The 22,627-nt window shown below is 39.2% G+C and overlaps 10 protein-coding genes and 1 non-coding gene across 11 annotated transcripts, besides 1 other annotated feature; 6 read left to right on the top strand and 5 right to left on the bottom strand.

Annotated features, from left to right (window-relative positions):
* Window positions 1-592: 592 nt before the first annotated feature.
* SLI1 (N-acetyltransferase) lies at window positions 593-1,939 on the top strand (the record flags this gene model as incomplete). The annotated part of the gene is made up of 1 exon (XM_018130253.1): window positions 593-1,939. The coding sequence occupies one exon, from the start codon at window positions 593-595 to the stop codon at window positions 1,937-1,939; it is 1,347 nt and encodes a 448-aa protein (XP_017985651.1).
* A 495-nt stretch (window positions 1,940-2,434) lies between these two features.
* Window positions 2,435-2,545: a sequence feature (similar to Ashbya gossypii ACL139W; mutant allele, no intact open reading frame).
* A 1,059-nt stretch (window positions 2,546-3,604) lies between these two features.
* On the top strand, window positions 3,605-4,471 carry RPS0A (40S ribosomal protein uS2; the record flags this gene model as incomplete). Its single annotated transcript, XM_018130254.1, has 2 exons — window positions 3,605-3,694; window positions 3,800-4,471. 2 exons carry the CDS (start codon window positions 3,605-3,607, stop codon window positions 4,469-4,471), a joined length of 762 nt encoding a protein of 253 aa, XP_017985650.1.
* Window positions 4,472-4,768: 297 nt separating this feature from the next.
* Window positions 4,769-5,083, top strand: RSM27 (mitochondrial 37S ribosomal protein mS33; the record flags this gene model as incomplete). The annotated part of the gene is made up of 1 exon (XM_018130255.1): window positions 4,769-5,083. The coding sequence occupies one exon, from the start codon at window positions 4,769-4,771 to the stop codon at window positions 5,081-5,083; it is 315 nt and encodes a 104-aa protein (XP_017985649.1).
* A 104-nt stretch (window positions 5,084-5,187) lies between these two features.
* GPI1 (phosphatidylinositol N-acetylglucosaminyltransferase) lies at window positions 5,188-7,044 on the bottom strand (the record flags this gene model as incomplete). The annotated part of the gene is made up of 1 exon (XM_018130256.1): window positions 5,188-7,044. One exon carries the CDS (start codon window positions 7,042-7,044, stop codon window positions 5,188-5,190), a length of 1,857 nt encoding a protein of 618 aa, XP_017985648.1.
* A 249-nt stretch (window positions 7,045-7,293) lies between these two features.
* CCH1 (calcium channel protein CCH1) lies at window positions 7,294-13,167 on the top strand (the record flags this gene model as incomplete). Its single annotated transcript, XM_018130257.1, has 1 exon — window positions 7,294-13,167. One exon carries the CDS (start codon window positions 7,294-7,296, stop codon window positions 13,165-13,167), a length of 5,874 nt encoding a protein of 1,957 aa, XP_017985647.1.
* Window positions 13,168-13,293: 126 nt separating this feature from the next.
* AW171_hschr2161 lies at window positions 13,294-13,364 on the bottom strand. The gene has a single exon. It is a non-coding gene; the product is annotated as a tRNA-Gly (tRNA).
* Window positions 13,365-14,242: 878 nt separating this feature from the next.
* CRM1 (exportin CRM1) lies at window positions 14,243-17,491 on the top strand (the record flags this gene model as incomplete). The annotated part of the gene is made up of 1 exon (XM_018130258.1): window positions 14,243-17,491. The coding sequence occupies one exon, from the start codon at window positions 14,243-14,245 to the stop codon at window positions 17,489-17,491; it is 3,249 nt and encodes a 1,082-aa protein (XP_017985646.1).
* A 205-nt stretch (window positions 17,492-17,696) lies between these two features.
* Window positions 17,697-18,497, bottom strand: MRPL9 (mitochondrial 54S ribosomal protein uL3m; the record flags this gene model as incomplete). The annotated part of the gene is made up of 1 exon (XM_018130259.1): window positions 17,697-18,497. The coding sequence occupies one exon, from the start codon at window positions 18,495-18,497 to the stop codon at window positions 17,697-17,699; it is 801 nt and encodes a 266-aa protein (XP_017985645.1).
* A 236-nt stretch (window positions 18,498-18,733) lies between these two features.
* MRPL6 (mitochondrial 54S ribosomal protein uL6m) lies at window positions 18,734-19,384 on the bottom strand (the record flags this gene model as incomplete). Its single annotated transcript, XM_018130260.1, has 1 exon — window positions 18,734-19,384. One exon carries the CDS (start codon window positions 19,382-19,384, stop codon window positions 18,734-18,736), a length of 651 nt encoding a protein of 216 aa, XP_017985644.1.
* Window positions 19,385-19,762: 378 nt separating this feature from the next.
* On the top strand, window positions 19,763-20,314 carry IMP3 (snoRNA-binding rRNA-processing protein IMP3; the record flags this gene model as incomplete). The annotated part of the gene is made up of 1 exon (XM_018130261.1): window positions 19,763-20,314. One exon carries the CDS (start codon window positions 19,763-19,765, stop codon window positions 20,312-20,314), a length of 552 nt encoding a protein of 183 aa, XP_017985643.1.
* Window positions 20,315-20,468: 154 nt separating this feature from the next.
* On the bottom strand, window positions 20,469-22,403 carry AW171_hschr2156 (HBL256Wp; the record flags this gene model as incomplete). The annotated part of the gene is made up of 1 exon (XM_018130262.1): window positions 20,469-22,403. One exon carries the CDS (start codon window positions 22,401-22,403, stop codon window positions 20,469-20,471), a length of 1,935 nt encoding a protein of 644 aa, XP_017985642.1.
* Between the last annotated feature and the right edge of the window lie 224 nt (window positions 22,404-22,627).

Raw genomic sequence — 22,627 nt, 5'->3', positions numbered from 1 at the left:
TCGGAGTTTGGTTTGTCGGGTTTCAAATAATGTCGTCATCCATCAATTTACAACTCCTACATCAATGCTATTGTTAACAGGATAACATGTCCACATAAAAATAAATTTCCAAGCATCGCAGCGATGTTGCAAGAGTTGTTTTAAGATTAATATAGATTAGCATCATTTCCCCATAAACGATATGAATTATGTCGTAAGGCAAGAACTTGATATATTTACAAATCACCAAAATAGTTACCAATAAGAAAATAATTACAACACCAGTAAGTGTTTAGTTTATGGGTTGTAGCGCCAATCTAGAGATAAATCTTATCGTGATTGTTCAGGTCGGAGCTTCGTGCCGACAAAAGTTGCTGACAGTAGATTATATATGACGTTGCTTACCTTATTATCTAATGTAATTGTCTGCCCATGCTAGTAATGTGCTGCAAACAATCTTGGTTTGGGCGTTCATCACATTTAATTAGGTAAGAAATGTACCTTACGAATATGGCAGTGTTTGTCGGCTTATAAGCCGCTAAATACGATAACTTTATCTATACTGTCCGTCCCCGCCATTGCATCTGTTATCAATAGTATCGAAGGTTAATCAATGCGTTCATTAAACCCTTTCGAGGAGTTATATTATCATAAACGTGGATGCAATCTACATTCATGTTTTGTAGTAGGGGTGACCCTTAATAAGCCCGTTGAAAGATCTACAGTGCAGCAGGTGCTAATAGAAGTTATTAAGAAGAATCCTATTCTATATCAAAATATATTCAAATCAGAAAGCGATAATAGATTGGTGGTAAAGGCTGTAACAGGGAAGATACAACTTAATGATGTTTACGAGGTAATTGATGCTACTTCACTTGATGAGGCTACTGCCAATTGGATTTTTAAGAGCATTAGGTTTTCATATCATTCGCAAACATTTCTTTGGAAAATATTAGCACTTAATGGGGGGCAGCAGTTGCTTTATTGCTTTGACCACTCCCTGCTTGATGGTATGAGCACCGTGATCTTTTGGACGGATTTTATGTCTGTATTGAATTCCGTTAGCTCATTGCAAGATCTACGTTTGCAGGATGCAGTAGTTTACAACGGTGATGGCAATGTCGTGCTTCCAGCGCATCCGTATGATGTTTGGCCTTCTTCATGGAGGTACAAGTTAGTGAGGGCGGTATTGCCCTTTTACAACACTTACTTGAAACCATATGTGCCGGAGGCTTGGACTCGTGTTGATATGTTCAATTTTAGTGATTACAGCTTCCCAAAAGGATTGTTCGATGATGCCAATAACAAGAGAAGTGACAGTAAACGCATCAGCTACAGAATTGAGCCCGATAAATTACAATCTTTATCCAAACAATGTAGGGAACATGGAGTCTCCGTCACTTCATGGCTTGCTGCGAAAATAATGGAGGCCATCCTGAAAGTGGAACGCAACCATACCACTGGCTCGAAGATCTCTATATCTATTCCTATTAATAGTAGGACTCAAATTGCTGAAAAAATGCCAAACTACCCTAAAGAAGCGCTCCGGATGGGCCTTTTCCTCACATGTGCGGTTTTAAGCTATAATATTGGGAGTAAAGAAACAGAAATATGGGCCTTAGCTTCTATATTTCAAAAACAGTTAAGAGAAGCTCGATATAGTGAATCCGGTGTGTATACATGTAAGGTCCTAGAGCTTCTAGATGTTGAAGAATACGTTGGTAGCTACAAAAAACAGCGGTATCCTTCTTCTACATTTGAAGTAACGAATTTAGGCTTGCAGGACTTTAAGACGACAGAAAGAGATCTATACTATGTGGTAGATGCGGTTTTCATTCAGCCACAGGGCCTATCAAATATTTTGAACGTCGCAGTGGTATCAACACCCATTGGCGGACTTCATGCTTCCATCTGCATTCCTAGGGATATTGCCGAAGTCGTTACAATTGAAGAGTACTGAAATTATGACTGCTTACTTCATTATGTATTAGCTCATCCACTTAACGAGTATAAAGGTTAAATTGTTGTGTGTGGAACATTATGGAACATAGCCTGCCCTACTTCATCTACTGCATTAGTGGAAGCAACGTATGCTGAGCTGAATCCACAAGAAATCAATTGGTACTCCCTAATATTGTCAAATTACACAACCGATCAGGGATTACAATTGGCTGAGATAACAGTCGGCACGGCGTGCTGGTATTTTGATCAAATATCTCTTATCAGCATGCCAAACATGTTAAGCAGATCTGTAGTACGTCAAAATTACTCTTAATTTGATATGTTAACCACCTATAATCGCTCGGAAATCGTAGCTGCCAGCCTTTCAAACCTTTAAAGCTCAAAATCCGCAATAGGGTAAGATATCCCACTGATCCCCCGCGATAATCAACTCTCTATCCCTGTTTATGGTGCCCTATATGGTATCGTTGAACCCAAATTCGATACAGCATTAAAGGTGCACATCACTGGGTGAGATTTGCAGGTGGCTGCTTAGATGCACTATGATCACAGGTATCCAAGTCCCGCGGTAATGCACAATGTAAAAACCTAAATCTACGTCTTCTCATTAGATCCACAGACGTAAGAGCAGAGACGTAAGTCCTGAAACAACGTAATCAGTGCCGTGATGCCTCATATATCCGAAGGAAATCTAAAATCTCGGAGTCATATGCACCTTACGACCAAATACAACTAAAGCGCGCATAACCGTAAAATACCTCAAACAGCTCATAGCCTAATTAGGTCCTCTAAGCAGTTTGTTGCAACCTATGTTACAAGTTATACCGGTAAAATACGAACCCAATATTCTTAAAGTAATGCAAAACAAAAACACCAAAAGTGATGCAAAATCAAGCACCATAGCCGCGAATTGGTTACCGACTTCTTAAGTCTTGCTTGAAGAATATATTGATCTCCCGTACAACCACTAAACCGCTTATCGTGTCTGAACTGCAACTGCGAAAGCCCGAAATAAATGAATCATTCGTTGTAATACAGAAGCTAGCTGATCGACAATCTAAATTAGCTATGTAACTACTTAACCGTAATACCTAAACATACTCTTTGCTAAACATGAAGACTTCATATTAGCGTTTATTACTACTAAAAGCTTTGCCGCCGATCGTTCGGTGACTGTTGCACCCGTACATATTTCAAACAGTTTGCACCCGTGCATCTGTTGTTGTTTTTTGCAGTGTAGTGTCTTTTGGTATGGGCAAGAAAATAGAACATAACAAGACAAGAGCAACTGAAAAAGAACTATTTTTGCTCTAAACGGCCTCTGGGGGCTGTTAAATGTGTGTTTGGAGCCTGAGGTTTATGTGTTTCTGCCTAGTTTCTTTCTGTGCGTCCTTCCGACAAATTCTCTCTGCGTAGCGTGTAGCTTTCCTTGTAGCTTTCTCCTTTGGTGTCCCGCCTAGCCCGCCCGGCCGCCTAGCCTCGCGCGCTCACCATCCGCCCAGCGCAAACTGCCGGCAGCTTCCTCGGCCGGAGCGCGCGACATCCCCCACCCGTACCCACAATGTCGTGAAAAATATGTTTAAGATAGTCCATACTGTAGATATATGTCATGATCAGTAATAAGAGGTACTCCAGGTTTAACTTTCAATAAGAGATACCAAGAATGTCTTTCCAAGGTACTTTTGACTTGCTTCCAGAAGACGCCCAATTGTTGTTGGCCGCTAACGTCCACTTGGGTTCCAAGAACGTTCAAGTATGTCTAAATTGCTAATTACCAACAAGACTTGTATTAAATATAGCTAGCCTATATGATAAACACGTGGTTTTAGTGGATTCATTTACTAACTTCGTTTAACAGGTGCACCAAGAACCATACAACTACAAGACTAGACCAGATGGTGTCAACGTCATCAACATCGGTAAGACCTGGGAAAAGATTGTTTTGGCTGCTAAGATTATTGCTGCCATTCCAAACCCAGAAGATGTTGTTGCAATCTCTTCCAGAACTTACGGTCAAAGAGCCGTTTTGAAGTTCTCTGCTCACACTGGTGCTACTGCCATTGCTGGTAGATTCACCCCAGGTTCTTTCACCAACTATGTTACCAGATCTTTCAAGGAACCAAGATTGATCATTGTTACCGACCCAAGATCCGATGCTCAAGCTATCAAGGAGTCTTCTTATGTTAACATCCCAGTTATTGCTTTGACAGACTTGGAGTCTCCATCAGAGTACGTTGATGTCGCTATTCCATGTAACAACAGAGGTAAGCACTCTATCGGTTTGATCTGGTACTTGTTGGCTAGAGAAGTCTTGAGATTAAGAGGTGCTTTGGTTGACAGAAATCAACAATGGTCCGTCATGCCAGATTTGTACTTTTACAGAGACCCAGAAGAGATCGAGCAACAAGCTGCTGAGGAGGCTGCTACTGTTGACGGTGAGGAAGAGGTCAAGGAAGACGTTACCACTGAGGAAAAAACTGAAGCTGCTGACTGGGCTGAGGGTCAATCCGAAGAAGTCGCCTCCTGGTAATTAAAGTAATCTGCAAACAACCTCACTTCTTATTTTAAGAGAATCTTTGTATAATCAACGTTTCATCAATATATCAAATTATATAAACTCAGTATTACATGATTAATATTGTTTTAGTAGTTACCATAACCTACAGTCTAATAGCAACATTTTCCTGAGAGCTTAGAGCGCGGGGGGAGCTTGATCTTTAGTTTCGTCATTAGTGCTATACAGGTGAACGAATTTTCGCTTTAAAGTTAAGACATCAACTAGTGAAAAGCTGAGTTTAACAGCGAACAGTTGAGAGAAAAGTGAGGCATGTCGGTACCCAAGGAGAGGCTGCTGAAGGTGGCTAAACTCTCAGCTCAGATTTTTGATGAAAATTTTAACCCAACCGGCATTAGAACAGGAGCTAGTATCTTGTCGAAAAGATTGAAAGGTCCAGCTATCGTAGATTACTACGGTAACACAGAATTTATAAAGCTAAAACAGCTTAACCAATTGTTCCCAGGTGTGAAATTTACTGATGAAGCAGAGGACTACAGAGTACAAATGGTTGAACAACGGAAACGTAGAGGTAAGGGTGCCCCAACTAAGAAGAACGCGCCCAATGATAAGAAGAAGAAACGGTAAGAGCATGCATTAAGAGAGAGTCCCTAGGACCATACCTGTAAATACAAACAATTATAGTATAGTACAGATTCGATCAATTAAATATAGTATTAATAAGAGTTTTTTTAGGTCATTAATTTTCGCAATTCTTTCCATAAGATGCGGGCATTTATGGGCTTGGTAGGAAGTGAAGAGTATAACATTTCATAGAGGTTGATTCTGTGAACCATTATTGGCAGACCAACAATTATCTGATGAAATAGCTTCACAAACATGAAGTTGTCTGCCAAGCTAGCCATCAATTCTGAGTACGGCTTGAACATCATCGATATCTGTAATGGATTGTTCTCTAAAGAATAGTTCGATCCCTTTACTGCAATCGAAATTCCCCCTGGGAGTCGTTTGGGATCTTTGATCCTCAAGAGGAGGGCAAAGAGAGGGAAGTGGTTTAATAGTGCCATGGTCGAAACCAATAATGTCGCGATGACAACTATCGCACTCTTCATTAACGTATAGGTGAGATAAAATGCTAGCACGGTTGGGAATAGGAATATTAACACAATGAAAAGAAGCGTTCCCATCAACATCTGGTCCAATTGAAATGTGTAATTGTCTATACGGTTTCTCAAAACGTTAATCTTTTTCCCACAGAATAAATAAAAGAGTGTCTTCATAAGAGTAATCTGCCATCGGTATAACTTGGCGCTGATGACATAAAACAATGATATATGCAGAGATAACAACAGTATTATATCAACCGTTAATGCAAGGGCAAATGTGACGCCGAAGAGCGTCGCACAATGTGCTATGATTGTCACTATCTTGTCCAATGTAGTAGTGACAGTTAAAGGCTCGATGAATAAGAGATATATAAACTCCATAATCCATATAAATAGTTCACTTAAGAACTTCGACAATTCTCCGTTAAGTTTTATACCAAATGGGTTTTCATCAAGAAACTTCGTAATTCTCATCGGTTGCACATATAATACCGTTCTGAGAAATGTATGTAAGCTGATGGCGATGGCCTCTCTCTTCTCAAGTAGTAAGGCACCAAACGTCATACCTAATGAAATGTCGTTCGCTATAAGCCACAAGGTGTTATACAGTCGAATATAATCAGGATAAAACTCACAAGGAAGGGTTTGGAATGAGACACTGCTACGCCGGCGTTGGTGTCGTGAAGGTGATGCCCGCTCGTTTCGTGAAATCTCACCGTCGTTTAAACGAGGGGTAGCTGTACGAAGTATCTCACTGCCATTTATACGCATGTATTGTACCGGAATATAACACAACTGTTGTGCACGTAAATCCACCTGCTGCATTGTGACAGAAAATGATATTAAAGATAGCTTGCTCCAATTTAACAGTGCAGACAAATTCCCAGCAGTCAGTCGGACAGCCATAACCACATATAAAATAACTTGGCATGCAAATTTATACAGCAACGCTTTTCTAGTCCATTTCTTGGTATTCATCCAGTACTTCGTTAAGTCGACCCTATTTTCAGCGTATTGCACGTAACGTTGATTGAATGCCTCCAAATGCCGATAATACATGTTAATCACATTAAGGGTCACTCTTAAGGTATCCTTCGATCTCACCTCCTTATACTGCTCTAACTTAGCAAAGTTACAAGCCTTAGGGTCCCCATCAAACGGATCAGTGGCCATTTTCTCAGGAAGGATTAAAGATATTGGCTCAAGCGAAAAGAACTGCATTAGTGTTAACTTAGGTGGGGTAAACTCTATGATCTTTACCTCAGTATTCTTATCCTTCCCTAATTCATACGTAAATCCACACGCTTTATCCTGAATACCAATTCTAACATATGGTTTTTGAACATTCCTCGTATAGTGGCCCTCTTTTACCAATGACAACACAACGAAGTCAGTATGCTCACTCTTATGAGCTATTACAACTAACCTTTCACCAGGATCTGCCTTCCGAAGCAAATACTTTGGCCAGTAAACATACACCATCCTATCAAAGAGCCCCTGTTGCGTGTGGGTTGTGCTGTGTGTTTTATACGTATCTGTGGTTATTTAAGAATGACATTCATACGATGAAATTTCTAATCCACATAAATGCTCATTTAGGTTACACACAAATAATAGTAAAAAAGCTGGCTAAAAGTTGCTATAAGAAGGTTTAGAATCATTGATTAAGGTGCTCGTTCATCTATTAAATAATTCTGGAAGGAAAGGGCTCATTAACTTGTGTCTTTGATCATGAAAGGTGAATCAAGGAGGTCATCTCAAGATAACACTTGGGATGATTCCAACGATCATTTATTACCTACTAATAAGTCTGAAGAAAATGTAAAGAGCGCTACTAATTCATTTATCAGCGTTGATACAAGTTTGCGAGAAGTGAGAAGTCATTTTAATATATCACCAAAGCCTACATTAAAGGTAAAGACGTCAAATCTGGAGGTACCAATCGCTAACAGTAACCAAAGAATAAATAGCCCACTTAGGGGGCATACCACTGGTTGGGAAGGTAGGGGAGATCAAAGTCCGCGGTTGACGGTATCTTTAAAAAGTTATGAAGTGGGAAATGCACAATGCAGTATAGATGCGCAGAGGTCTGCGAAGGTTATTTCGATTATTGAAGATGATGAAGTGGACGATTTCCTAGGGCTACAAGGAGAGTTCATCAATGCACTTGAGGAGCGACATAATAGTTCCTGGCTTCCAAAGTTGAACTCTGTTAAGAGTAAGACGGATGAGGAATCCAGGAAGCTCACTAGGCCGCGTCCTGTAGATGTTTCATTATCAGAGATCAATTCTAATGGCAAAAATGCGAGTGAATCGCAATTTGAGAATATAGAACTCATGGTCATGTCAAACTCAAAGGCGAATGAGTCGATGAGTTCTTATAGGGCGGAATCTAACGCATCTTCTAGTAGAGATGTCAAGAACGATGGTGGAGAGGACAAAATGGAAACTGTTCTTGTGGAGAATAGCAATGAAAATTTGGGTGAGCAGCCACCGCTTGTTTTATATGGGAAATCTTTGGGGGTCTTTTCGCCGTCGAGTAGGCTGAGGCTAAGGCTAGCAAAAATGGTTATGGATTGTAAATTTAATTTATCACTCAAGGTACTTCTTCTAGCCTATACTTTGTTGGTCTCCTATAGACAGTTTAATAGCCAGACCTATCAGAACTTGGAAAGCTACTCTAACTGTACCGATCTTCTTATCGCTTTCTGCAACCTTCTTTTCACCTTCGAAGTGATTTTTAAAACAATTGCATTTGGATTCTGGGATGATTCACAACTTTTTGCTGCGCACAATAGGGAATATAAAACTGTGTTTCAACATCTTGGGTTGTTCCAGCTTTCTGATTACCTTCAGAGGAAACTGAATAATGATGTATTGGTAAGATTCTTTCCAAAATTTGCTACACTTTACTATGAACATGCTAGTAAGCAAAAGATGAGAACATCAAAGATGTTTGATAATTCGGCAAAAAGTGGGTTCTTAATTCCAAGAGCATTTGCAAGAAATAGTTGGAATAGGTTGAATTTAGTATCAACAGTCGCTTTTTGGATCAGTTTTGTCCTATCTCTCTATGACGATGACATTCACAAGAGCATTCCTATCTTTAAGACGCTTGCCGTTTTCAGAGTTCTTAGATTAGCCGACACAGATTCAGGGTTTTCCTCTGTTTTAAAGGGTATAAAGTATGGGTTACCCCAGTTAGGCAATGTCGCTTGCATGCTACTGTATTTTTGGGTTATGTTTGCTATATTAGGTGTACAAAGTTTCCAGGGATCTTTCCGTAGAAGATGTGTCTGGACGAATCCTAGTGATCCTACAGATACTTATCGCTTCGAGGAGCAATTCTGCGGCGGCCATATTGACCCACTAACGAACAAGCCGGCGCCTTACTTGTATGAGGATGGCACATCGGCAGACTACTATAAGGGATTTATATGTCCAAGGAATTCTGTTTGCATATCAGGTAAAAATCCTCATAATGGTAGAATTAGCTTTGATAACCTTTTTGATTCTATGGAATTGATTACTGTTATTATGAGTGCTAATACTTTCACTGATTTGATGTACAATATCATTGACGCTGAAAACCTTGTTTCATCTCTTTTCGTCCTATTTTCTACTTTCTTCCTGACAATATGGATGATGAACTTGTTAATTGCAGTCCTTTTCTCTTCTTTTGAGATTGCTAATGAAATGAAATATCGTAAAGAACCCAATTCTCGATCAATGCAAAATATTGCGTTTAGAAAACTAATGCAACTTTTCAGCGCTATTAAGCACAAAGCACAAGAATCTATAATGCCAAACTGGGCTCGAAACCTCAATAGTTTCTACGCTGTAATCGAGTGGATATTTGTTTTGGCGATTTTTGTCGATTTGGCAGTGAAGTCATCAGTCTCTGTGACAACAAGTCATGATGCAATGGAAGAAGTACATCTGGTCGAATTGGTTGTTAGTTGTATGCTATTTTTCGAGACGATTGTTAGGCTTGCTATCTATTGTACGACGCCGTGCAAGTTCCTAGAGAAAATGAATTACGTTTATGATTTAATAGTTGCAGTTATTTCCATCACTATATCACAACCAGGAGTTCGCGAAGGACTTAGGGATTCCTACTATTGGTTGGGCTTCTTCCAAATATCAAGATTTTACAGAGTTGTGCTCGCTTTCAGTATAACTCGAAACTTATGGAAAAGAGTATTAAAAAATGCTTTAATGATTCTGAACTTATCAGCATTCTACTTCTTCTTGGTATTCCTTGTGTCGCTAATTGTATCAACATATTTTGAAGGAACTGTTCCAACTGAAATGCAAGATTCAGATCCGTTTGCAATGTACTCTTTACCGAATACATTTTTATCCTTATTCATCATTGGTTCCACCGAAAACTGGACTGATATCCTATATCTCCTACAAGCTGAATCTCCTAGTTTATCATTTGCCTTCTTTGGGACATGTTTACTCATTAGTTGGTTCTTTTTGGCTAACTCTATGGTTTTGAACATTTTCATTGCTGTGATATCGCAAAGTTTAGGTGTTGCAGAAGGTGATAAGCGTAGATTGCAAATAAAACACTATTTGAAACATGTTTATCCAGAGAGGATCCAGCAATTTACAAACGCCTCGTTAATTTCACGTATTAAAAAGAAGCTGTTCGCTGAGAGGAACGATCAAGATACAAGGGATTTTCGTCAGTTTATCTTTCGTGGAACTGCTATATTGACAATTGCTCGCAACTATGAAGGACTTTTTGAGGTCAATAGACCTAGAGGAACTTACGTTGGTAACTTCTTCAAGAAAAACCTACCGAAGTTATTGAACATCAAAGTTGTTCAACATATAAAAAACAATCCTTTTTACAGAAAGCCAAAGGCGGTGTTTACTGAAATCAAAGATCATTCCGAACCAAATAAAAGGTATTCCCTCGAATTAATGGAATGGGAAGAGGAAAAGTTACAGTTCTTAAGAGACCATTCAACGTTTAATAACTCATATTTCATATTTCCGCATAATAACGCCATACGGAAATTCTGTCAAACAATTGTGCCACCTAGTTATGGTAAACGTACAGATGGCAGGGTATTTTTTGAGGATACGACCGACAGATATCGAGGCAACAAGTATTTCTTCCATATAAAAAGAGATACATTTGTCACTATCACATTTATTGGGACTATATTAATGGTGTTATATTCCTGTTATGTGACCCCAATATACAGACGAGACCATGAATTTCACAAATTGCACTGGTTAAGCATTTGTGAATATAGTTTTGTTGCGCTTTTTACACTCGAGTTCTTAATAAAAACTATTGCAGATGGATTTATTTATGCTCCAAATGCATATATACTAAATCCCTGGAATTGTATCGATTTGATTGTGTTAGTATCCATGTGGATTCACTGCATTTACTGGATAAATAACAGTAATAGCAGCTCTAGGGTTTTTAAAGGTTTAGACGCCCTGAGAGCACTCCGTTTTTTGACTATTAGTAGCACAGCTAGGTTAACCTTCAAGCAAGTTATTTTTGATGGTATTATGAAAATTTTTGGGGCTGCTTTAATTGCGCTAAGTCTTCTCTACCCGTTTACTGTGTGGGGGTTGTGGCTCTTTCGGGGTAAGTTAGCAGTTTGCAATGATGGAGATCAAGCCAGAGAGTTTTGTATTAATGAGTTTAGCTCTACTGTTGGAAAATGGGATGTATTGATGCCTAGAGTTTATCATAACCCAATTTTACATTTTGATAATTTCGCTAGTGCGTTTAGAAGTCTTTATGAAATTGTTTCCTTAGAGGGCTGGGTAGATTTGCTATCTGATTTAGTGAATTCTACTGGGATTGGAACTCCTGCTGAGTCTTTTGCATCGCCATGGAATGCAATTTTCATTGTCCTATTCAACTTTTCAAGCATGGTTTTCATTTTAACGTTATTTATTTCCTTCATTATTAGCAACCATGCAAGGACTACTGGTAGCGCATTTTTAACCACTGAAGAAAAGTCTTGGTTGGAGGTGAAGAAGTTATTATCTCGTATTAAGCCTGACGCGACTCCAAAATTTGAGTCAATGGGTAGATTTAGAAGATTCTGTTACAGAGTTGCTGTAGAGAAAGAATACTTCTGGTACACCGTTGTTCTCCAATTTTTTTTCTTTATACACATTTTAACGTTGTTATTGAGGAGATACCGTACACCGTATGATGAGTTAGAAACTTCCACATGGATATTTATGGCGACGACCTCAGTGTTTCTGATTCATGAGTTTTTATTTGTAACTGGCAAGACCTTTAAGTTGGTAGTACGGGACCCTGGAAGACTGGGCAGAGTCTTGATTGTTTTCTTTGCCTTTTCCTTCAATGTTATTCAAATCATACTAAGAATTCCAATTCGAGGTTTTACCAATGTCCACTCGATATTTCAGTTAATGATATTTCTATTTATTATACCACAAAACGACATTCTAAGTGAATTAATCAATACTGCCGTTTCCAGTTTACCAGCAATTTTATCGTTAACTTACACTTGGAGTATTTTATTCCTTGTTTATGCAATTGCCATGAACCAGATTTTTGGATTAACCCGGTTAAATGAGAACACGACAGGGACTTTGAACTTTAGAACAGTCTCAAAAAGTTTTATCGTCCTATTCAGGTGTAGTTTCGGTGAGGGCTGGAACTATATAATGCATGACTTGACCGTTACCAAACCATACTGTGCAACCGACAACCAAGGAAACTATAGTGACTGTGGATCTAAAGCTTATGCATACTGTTTAATGATGTCTTGGAATATCTTGTCGATGTACATATTTTTGAATATGTTTATCTCTTTGATTATTGAAAACTTCAGTTACGTTTTCCATAGAGGTGACAAAAAGGCTGTCGCGAGAAGAGAAGAAGTTAGAAAGTTTAAAAGGGCATGGAATAAATATGATAAAGATGGCACAGGAGAAATTGAGTTTGCTCACCTGCCTGCATTGATGTACCAGTTTGATGGTGCTCTTTCGTTTAAGATTTGGGAGGGTAGACTCTCCGTTAATAACCTGGTTTCAAATTATATCCGAAAAAATCCTTTTGATCCGTATGATGTCGAAGTTGATTTAGAAGGTCTGAATAAAGAACTTGACACAATGGATGTTGTGCAAACTCGCCAGAGGATACTGAACTATAGGCGCTTCATACACGAAGCTCAAAGCACGAACAGGCCTTACGGTCGGATAAAGTTCTCCAATTTAATCAAACAGATACCCTTATACACCGAGTACAATCCCCGGGAATGTTTGGGTATTGATGAATACGTTAAGTGGCTCTACACTTTAAATAAGGTCGATAAGTTTTTGGAGAATGAACATAATGTCGACGTTCTTGAAATGATAGTCACAAGGTGGAAATACTTGGTCCATAAACGCAGGAAACGACAATCTGTTGAGAGCTTCTCTGAAACTATTGATAAAAACATAGCATCGGATATTAACCCACCCCATACATTGAGTCCATTCGAATTTCCAGACGCTGAATTCACTGAAGTGCAGAATTTCGTATGGCCGCCGGAAGAATTTAGTGAGAGCTCTTCAGAGCAAGGCGATGATGATAGTTCCCATAGATAATAAGTACGGCATTTACACCAGTGAGTTCCTGCAAATAGTATATATACATTTTAAGTTATTGCACATTGTTGTAAGACTTCTGGGCATTTTTTACCGCCAAGGTCTTGGCAGAGACCAAAAAGAAACTGCGCAAGCCCGGAATCGAACCGGGGGCCCATCGATGGCAACGATGGATTTTACCACTAAACCACTTGCGCTCGAATTCTTGTTGTAAACACATTATAATTTCAACACTTTAAACACACTATTCCAGACAATGGTGACCTCACACTCTGAGTTATAGAGCTCAGTTTCTTATTAGAAGACTTTAGCATGTCGCCATAGATATCTTAATTAGCATCATACAGTTTTAAAACCCATGGACCTCTATTCTTGACATGTATAAGTTAGTTGACAACTATTACATATTATCTCATACACAATGCTTCAATTGTTTCAGAACAATTCTGTGTAGGACGTAGCCAACATGTACTTTGCAAAAATTACTTTGAAGGTTGTTTAATGATTTCAAAAGGTTCTTTTAAAGATCTAGAACTGATTTAAACTACTTCTTCTTACCAAATGACATATACCCCTAAAATCCGGTATATCTTGGTTATAAGAAGTCAGGCAACTTCCAACTAATAGAATGATTTTTGCCACATTTATTAAATACCAAATGTAGGCTAAAACAGCCTACTTGACTCATTGCACTCCCTATTAATAGGTTTATGTCCTAAAATCGAGGATATCATTCTATACGTTTATATCCTAAATTATTTTCTAGCTTCGATTTAGTCTCAAAATTTTCTATTCTGAATAAACCTTTGCTCCCTAGATCTCTCCTAGTCCGTAACAACTTTGAACAAAACCAATTATCGCATAGAGTGTCATCCAATCTTTAAGTTAAGATTTCTGAGTTTCTCACTTATTGGATAGATATTTTTTTTGTCTTTGGTTTGAATTTAATTTTGTTTGGTATTCATTTCAGAAGTTATCTTACTACGGTGTTTTATTAACTGTTATAGCCACGTTACTTGATAGTCATTGATTAGTTGTTTTATAAGCATCCTAAAGCAGATAATTGTTAAATACAATGGATTCAATACTGGATTTCTCTAAGGAGTTGGATATCCAACTTTTGGATCAAATTGTCGACACTTTCTATAAGGGATCGGGTCATCAACAGAAGCAAGCGCAAGAAACGTTGACCAAATTTCAAGACCATCCAGATTCATGGCAGCGTGCAGACAAGATTTTGCAATTTTCGAATAACTATCAAACGAAGTTCATTGGACTGTCAATTTTAGATAAAATGATTTCTACGAAATGGAAGATGCTTCCTCAAGAACATAGGATAGGCATTCGTAATTTTGTTGTTGGTATGATTATTAGTTTGTGTCAAGACGATTCTGTTTTCCAAACACACAAGAACTTAATTAATAAATCGGATTTGACATTGGTACAAATTTTGAAGCAGGAATGGCCTCAGAACTGGCCTGACTTTATTCCAGAACTAGTCAGTAGTTCGCAGAGCTCAATCAATGTTTGTGAAAACAACATGGTCATTTTAAAGTTGCTATCGGAGGAAGTGTTTGACTTCTCAGCGGAACAAATGACACAGGCTAAAGCGCTGCATTTGAGGAATTCTATGTCTCAAGAATTTGAGCAAATTTTTAAGCTATGCTATCAAGTGCTTGATTCGGGTTCATCGACCTCATTGCTTGTGTCAGCCTTGCAATTGTTGTTGAGGTACTTACATTGGATTCCCTACAATTACATTTACAATACTAACTTGTTAAACTTGTTAAGCACGAAGTTTTTAGTTTCACCAGATACTAGGGCTGTGACACTAAAGTGCTTAACAGAAGTTTCCCAATTAGTAATTCCAAAAGATGATGCAAACATTAAACAACAAACTGTTGTTTTCTTTCAAAACGCTTTGCAACAAATTGCAACTAATGTCATTCCTGTCACGGCCGACTTAAAGAGTACCTATACTACTGCGAGCAGCAAAGATCAATCCTTCTTGCAGGATTTTGCAATGCTTCTAACAACTTATTTAGCTCGTCACCGTGTTATTCTTGAGTCCGATGAGTCCCTGAGAGAATTACTATTAACTGCTCATCAATATTTGATCCAGTTATCTAAAATTGATGAGCGAGAATTGTTCAAGACGATATTGGACTATTGGCATAAGTTGGTTTCAGCATTATATCAGGAAATTCAGGTTGTACCATATAGTGAAATGAATCCGCTAATGCAATTATCATTGGATGTAAGTGCATCTACAGGAGGTGCTCCAAATCCTCATGTTTTGAAAAAATTCCCATTGAAGAAACACATGTATGACAATATATGTTCACAATTTAGATGGGTTATCATTGAATCCATGGTTAGGCCAGAGGAGGTTTTAATTATGCAGAATGATGAAGGTGAAATTGTAAGAGAGTTTGTGAAAGAATCGGATACTATTCAATTGTACAAATCTCAGAGAGAGGTTCTGGTCTACTTAACACATTTAGATGTCGTGGATACCGAGGAGATTATGTTGGATAAACTTGCTAGACAGATAGATGGTTCTGAATGGTCTTGGCACAATATCAACACCTTGTGTTGGGCAATTGGTTCCATTAGTGGTACCATGAACGAAGAAACTGAAAAAAGATTTGTCGTGACCGTTATCAAAGACTTGTTAGCGTTAACCGAGCAGAAGCGTGGTAAAGACAATAAGGCGGTCGTTGCATCTAACATAATGTATGTTGTCGGTCAATACCCACGGTTTTTGAAAGCGCACTGGAAGTTTTTGAAGACTGTCGTTTTGAAGTTATTTGAATTTATGCATGAAACCCATGAAGGTGTTCAGGATATGGCCTGTGATACTTTCATTAAGATTGTTCAGAAGTGTAAACACCATTTCGTTATACAACAACCAACTGAGCAAGAACCATTTATCCGCTTTATCATTAGGGATATACAGAAAACTACTGAGGACTTGCAGCCACAGCAGGTCCACACATTCTATAAAGCTTGTGGCATAATCATTTCAGATGAAAAGAATCCTGTTGAAAAGGAGAAGTTGCTACGTGAATTGATGCACTTGCCCAACATGGCATGGGATACGATCGTTTCGCAATCAGCTGCTAACCCAGACTTGTTGGTAGATCCGGAAACAGTGAAAATTATTGCCAATATCATTAAGACTAATGTTAGTGTCTGTTCCTCTACCCAGGCAGGTTTCTATTCCCAATTAGGTCATATCTACTATAATATGTTGCAACTGTACAGAGCAGTCTCGTCAATGATTTCTGCTCAAGTTGCAAAAGAAGGACTGATCGCTACAAAGACTCCCAAAGTTCGTGGATTGAGAACTATCAAAAAGGAGGTTTTAAAATTGGTTGAAATATATATATCGCATGCTAAGAACCTTGAGGAAGTTGTCAAGGACTTAGTTCAACCATTATTGAATGCGGTTTTGGAAGACTATATGAATAATGTACCTGATGCTCGTGACGCTGAAGTCTTGAACTGTATGACTACGGTTGTCAGCAAAGTTGGGCACATGATCCCAGAAGGTGTAATTTTGATTCTGCAAAGTGTTTTCGAATGTACTTTGGACATGATCAATAAGGATTTCACGGAATATCCTGAGCACCGTGTTGAGTTCTATAAATTATTAAAAGAAATTAACTCGAAGTCATTCAATGCATTGTTGCAGTTGCCACCAGCTGCATTCAAGTTATTTGTAGATGCAGTTTGTTGGGCCTTTAAGCACAATAATAGGGACGTTGAAGTTAACGGGCTCCAAATCGCCGTTGATTTGATTAAAAATATTGACAAGATCAGTCCATCCCAGTTTTCCAATGCCTTTTATGAAAACTTTTACTTTACTTTTGTTAGTGAAGCATTCTACGTCCTCACCGATTCAGACCACAAATCTGGTTTCTCTAAGCAGTCTTTGTTGTTGATGAAACTAATTTCATTGGTGCAAGACAATAAGATACCAGTACTACTATACAAACCCGGTGAGGCTCCTGAAGGCACTACTAACCAAGTATACTTGGCCAACTACATGGCTACAATGCTAAGCGGTGCTTTCCCTCACTTGACACAGGAACAAGTAGCCGGATTTATAAATGCTTTGGTGAAACAGTACCAAGAACCAATTAAATTTTCCGGTACCCTTAGAGATTTCTTGGTTCAAATTAAAGAATACGGTGGTGATGCAACTGACTACTTGTTCGCTGAAGACAAGGAAAAAGCACTAGCAGAAAAGACTAAATTGGAACAAGAGAAGGCATCTAAGGTGGGTGGTTTATTAAAGCCATCAGAATTAGAGGATTAAACATCTATTAACGTATTAGAAAAAGTGCAGTTTATGTGGATAGTAATTATTAGTATATGTACATGAATATATATGTGGTATATATCCTAAAGAGAGAAAAGTACAATGTAAATACTGGTTTTAGTAACTGGGAACAAGTCAAAAGATAATAATATACAACTATCAGGATTAAATTACATTTCAAATATTTACATTGGTGAAATGTTTAATCAGTGACTGGATCTTTCTTTCTTGCATCAAATATCTTGGCGTAAGATCCTTTTGGACCAGGAACACATCCTTTCACCACGATAACCCCATTTTCATCATCGACCTTGAGCACCTTCAAGTTTTGCACTGTAACCTGCTGAACACCCATATGACCAGGCATTTTCTTTCCTGGTAGAATTCTACCTGGCGTCTGGTTTTGACCGTATGAACCACCCTTTCTATGAGCACGAGAAACACCGTGAGTAGCCTTCAAACCCTTAAACCCATGACGCTTCATAACACCTGCAAAACCCTTACCTTTACTTACCGCACGTAAATCGATGAACTGTCCCACTTTAAAGAATGATGGCTTGATCAATGTCCGAATGGGAAGCATATTGGTTTCGTTTTTCACTCTAATCTCAGCAACTTTGGCCTTTGGATTCACTCCTTTAGAAGCGAAGTGACCTAATTGCTGTCTTGTTACTAGACTTGGTTTTTTATTACCATAGCCAACTTGATATGCTGAATATCCATGTTCTGCTACAGTACGATGTCCAATAACTTCGACGTTGTCAAGCTGAAGTACAGTAGCAGCAAAGCGGTCACCAGTATCCAAGCAATAATGCGAAATCATGCCAAGCTTCTGTATTATAGCACCGCAACGATGTGGGAGTAATTTTCTGAGGTTCGCTTTCTCAGGAGTGTGATCTGGAACTCTTGCTATTTGTGGTATGGTCTCAACAACACTTGGCGCTATCAATTTCGGCCTTGTGGAGGAAAACCTCAATTGCGCTTTTAGTATATTTAATAACATAGTTACACGCAAAATGACTGGCCTAAACAAACCGTGCTACCGCAGTTAATTGGTACTTATGTCGTTGGCTCATTGTATAACGTTCGTAAGTTATAAATATTTAGAAAATTTTATATCTCTCTTCACGAATACATTGTGTCACGTGCTCTGCGTATACAAAGCATTAGATGACGATAAAGCTTGTGAAATAGCGTTAATTATATACAGTGCTTGGGTTTATGCGTTCTAGCTATCGATCATTTAATCTTCTTGTCCTTCAACTTTATCGTTTCGTCGTTAACATATATCCCTTTACCCTTGTATGGTTCAGGTGGATGGAACTTCCTCAAGTTAGCGGCAAAAAGGTTGACCTGCTGTTTGTGGCAGCCCTCGATAATTAATGATGTAGGAGCTGGGGATCTGACAGTTATGCCTTCCGGAACAGGTAATCCCTGCATGATCGAGGCACCAACTTTTAAACTGACAAATTTACCATCTTTTTCCAGTTGTGCTCTGTAACCTGTACCAACTAGCTTCAAAGTCGCTATATGACCCTCATTGACACCCAGTACATGGCTGTTCAAGTGAGATCTGATGGTACCCCACATGGCTTTTTGCATCTTATCTTTCGTGTCGAGGATATTGACGTCGACTCTGCCTGTGCTTTTGTCGTGATCTATTTTGATGCAGTCTGGAATATCCATGGTGATTGATCCTAATGGTCCTTCAACAGTCAAGCTATTAGAAAACTTCATGACCTTTTTGCCCTTTACAACGATTTTAGGAAGTGAAAGTGCCGTCTGCGTTATGGTGGTCTTGGGCGTCAAATACACAGGAGAAGAGCCTATATGTGACTTCAAAATGCTGGTGACGGAAAATTGCCGTCTGATGATTAGAGGCGACATCATTCTGGAGAATTCAACTTTCCGATAGCTTGTGGAATTGCTGTAGATGAGTTTAAGAAGCCATTATATTCGAAAATTTTTTCGATTTCGGGAAATTCATGGAACTCGTTCAGTCCATCAGAAGGCATTTTGGTGCACCGACATAAGCTTCATTTCTTGGCAAAGCTCTGATGTCTAGTAAGACCAGAATGGCTCTCTTGTGCTAATTATTTGGTATGTAAACTGCTCATTGCAACAGATTTTTTATCACGTGATTTGGTGATCTTAACAATAAAAATTTTCAATATTACATACCTATTGTAGCTTCATCTCATCGCGAAATTATAATTAACATAGCAGGCTAATAAAGCATTTGCTAATTACTTTAAGAAGTTACGGAATATGGTTAGGCGACTTAAGCATCATGAGCAGAAGCTGCTCAAGAAAGTGGACTTTTTAGAATGGAAACAAGATCAAGGTCATCGTGATACGCAGGTAATGCGTACTTATCACATTCAAGATAGAGAAGACTACCACAAATATAATAAAATAGTCGGTGAAGTCCGCCGCTTAGCGCATAAACTATCACAGTTGCCGGCTACTGACCCTTTTAGAACAAAGCATGAACAGTTGTTATTAGAAAAGCTCTATCATATGGGAATTTTGGCAACGACTTCAAAAATTAGTAACTTAGAGAACAAAGTTACAGTATCTGCGATTTGCCGTCGTAGGTTACCGGTTATTATGCATAGATTAAAAATGGCAGAAACGCTGAAGGATGCTATAAAGTTTATAGAACAGGGCCATGTTCGAGTTGGACCGGATTTGGTAACAGACCCTGCATTTCTTGTGACCAGAAATATGGAGGACTACGTTACTTGGGTTGATTCTTCGAAAATCAAGAAGACTATCTTACGTTACAGAAATCAAATTGATGACTTCACTGAGGCGTGAGTGGCATACTTTAGGGTTTAAAGGTAATAATTCGTCAGGTAATTGTTTGTATGTTATTAGCATAGTATTGCATTAAGTGAACATTAATTAGTATGTCTTCGAAATATGGCGATGTAGTGACCTAATCTAACTATAGGAGAAATAAGTTTCGTTTCTATTCCAATTGTTTCCGTAAGTTGTCTTGGGACCTCCCAGTGGGAAGTACAGTTAGGCTCCGCGCTTGATCAGAGTTATTGTAATCAAGCAGAGAGCTGAGTCTCGGGACGGGATATCCATGTTGATTCGGTCCACCGAAAACTTCATACAGTTGTCTAATGGAACCTGCTGGTTTATAATTTATTTTTTGTCCCAGCGTCATTGGATGCATCATAGAAATTGAATTTCTCAGGTGGTGAGGCAGCTTAGCTCCTCCTGGAAACTTTGCGGTAGGAGGCTCTGTGAAGCTGTTGTAGCTCGAATTAGGTGTGTATTGGTATAACTCTGGATTGTCGAGCTGGTTGCATGATCTGCTCATTATGCTTTGCTGTGTCGGATAACTATTTGGGTAATGGTTTACTTGTGCACTGTGGATATTATCAGTTGAAAGAACATAACTGGGCGACTTTACTGGTGAATATACACTGCTGCTCACGCTAGCTGCGACGGCCGAATCTGGTAGGTACTGTGTAATATTACTTGGTAATTTTGCAGAGGAACTTTGTTGATTTAAAGCCGAATCATTCTTCTGTAACTTACCAGTATTATGATTCGTACCAGAATTTCTCACGAGCGCCTTTTCGGGCACTTTTGGTGTTTTTTCAGGTGCCCGTTGGCCGCGCTGGAGCTTTGCGATGTCGTCTGACTCGTCGTTACCTTTCGGCAGATTTGTAGTGGTTTGCGAGTCAAAATATATTTGGTAAATGCTCTTTATTCTATCAATTCCATCCCCTTTTTCGTCAAGGAAACTTGTCGCATATCCTGTATCTCCCCTTGCCACTTCTTCGTTTTCCTCTTCCTCTTTCTGAGGCTTTTTGGGTGTTGGCTTTTCCTTATTGTGACAATTGCTGTTATCCAGCACTGGCAGCACGGATACAGACTTTGAAATCTGCTGCGGGGTTGGAGGGTACTCCCTAAAAGTGGAACTAAAACTTGGAATATCGTCCACATCAATATAATTGTATAACGTATATCGATGCATTGCCAAGTCTTCCTGCGAGTACGCATATTGAGGGTTATCTGCCGCCGTTTTTCTATGAATAGATTCGCTAGCAGAAAAGCCCTGATGCATATAGCTTGACGGTCTACTATTAACGCCCGTCGAGCAATTTCGTACATTTTCGTGCATTGATATTCTCCCATAATTATTGTTCCGGTTACGGCGCATCATATTAGGGTTGTATTGATTGGGAGTATTGTACACAGAATAGCTGTGCATCATCATGTCGCCAGGATAGCTTCTCGAAAACACTTGGGACATTCTATCTCCTGTTGACCTTGTGCGTACTCTTCTTAAATCATGCCTCCTGCCTGGAACTAACGATGACTGGCTTGATCTTGGTTGATACTTTGATGAGCGAGCTGATGCCACCTGTTTTGGTAAGGTCGACCTAGAGGAGTTCTCTGCAACCTTGTATCCATCATACTCTGTACCTTCAACCGCCCTAACAAAATTCCGCAAGGTATCTGTGTCCATCATATCGTCAGGAAGTATAAACCCATCAATCTGCGAACTGCGTGCGCTGGCCCGAGCTCCTTGAGTACGCAAGCCCGCAAATTCCGGTGGCTTGTAAGACACCTCGCTAAACCGATGCTTGTTTCTAGTTCCGTCATATCCATCTGAGGAATATAAATCAATAGTTTCTGCATCTGGCAAATACTCGGTCTCTCCATAGAACATAGGATCATCATCCTCCAACGCTTCCGCCCTACTCCTTCTCCACACTATCACAAGCACAACGCCAAGACCAATCATAATTATAACCGCAGGTATAAGAACTCCGATTATAATTGCGCTTTCGGATCCTACAGAAGGTGTTCTGTGACAAGCTTCCCCCACACATCCTGTAGCACTCGTTTCTAATTCGTTCAATGACAATGAGGTCTCAGCCATATCGGAGTTATCAATCTCTATAGCTCAATTGCCACTCTAAATGTCTGACCTTGTGGAGTGAACAGTGGGTCAGGATATAAAGGTGGCAGAGAAAGAATTACGCTGTTATATACATTAATTCCCCACTTCATAGGAAACAATTCTGAAATGATGTCCGAGTAACGAAACTAAGGTTATTCACGTGACCTTGGTATGAAACAAAAATTATCACCAGATGCGGGTAA

The sequence above is a fragment of the Eremothecium sinecaudum genome, chromosome II (assembly GCF_001548555.1).
Source record: "Eremothecium sinecaudum strain ATCC 58844 chromosome II, complete sequence".
In the NCBI taxonomy this organism is placed as follows: domain Eukaryota; kingdom Fungi; phylum Ascomycota; class Saccharomycetes; order Saccharomycetales; family Saccharomycetaceae; genus Eremothecium; species Eremothecium sinecaudum.
The sequence above is the reverse complement of the archived record's forward strand: the minus strand, read 5'-3'. Positions and strand labels throughout refer to the sequence as shown.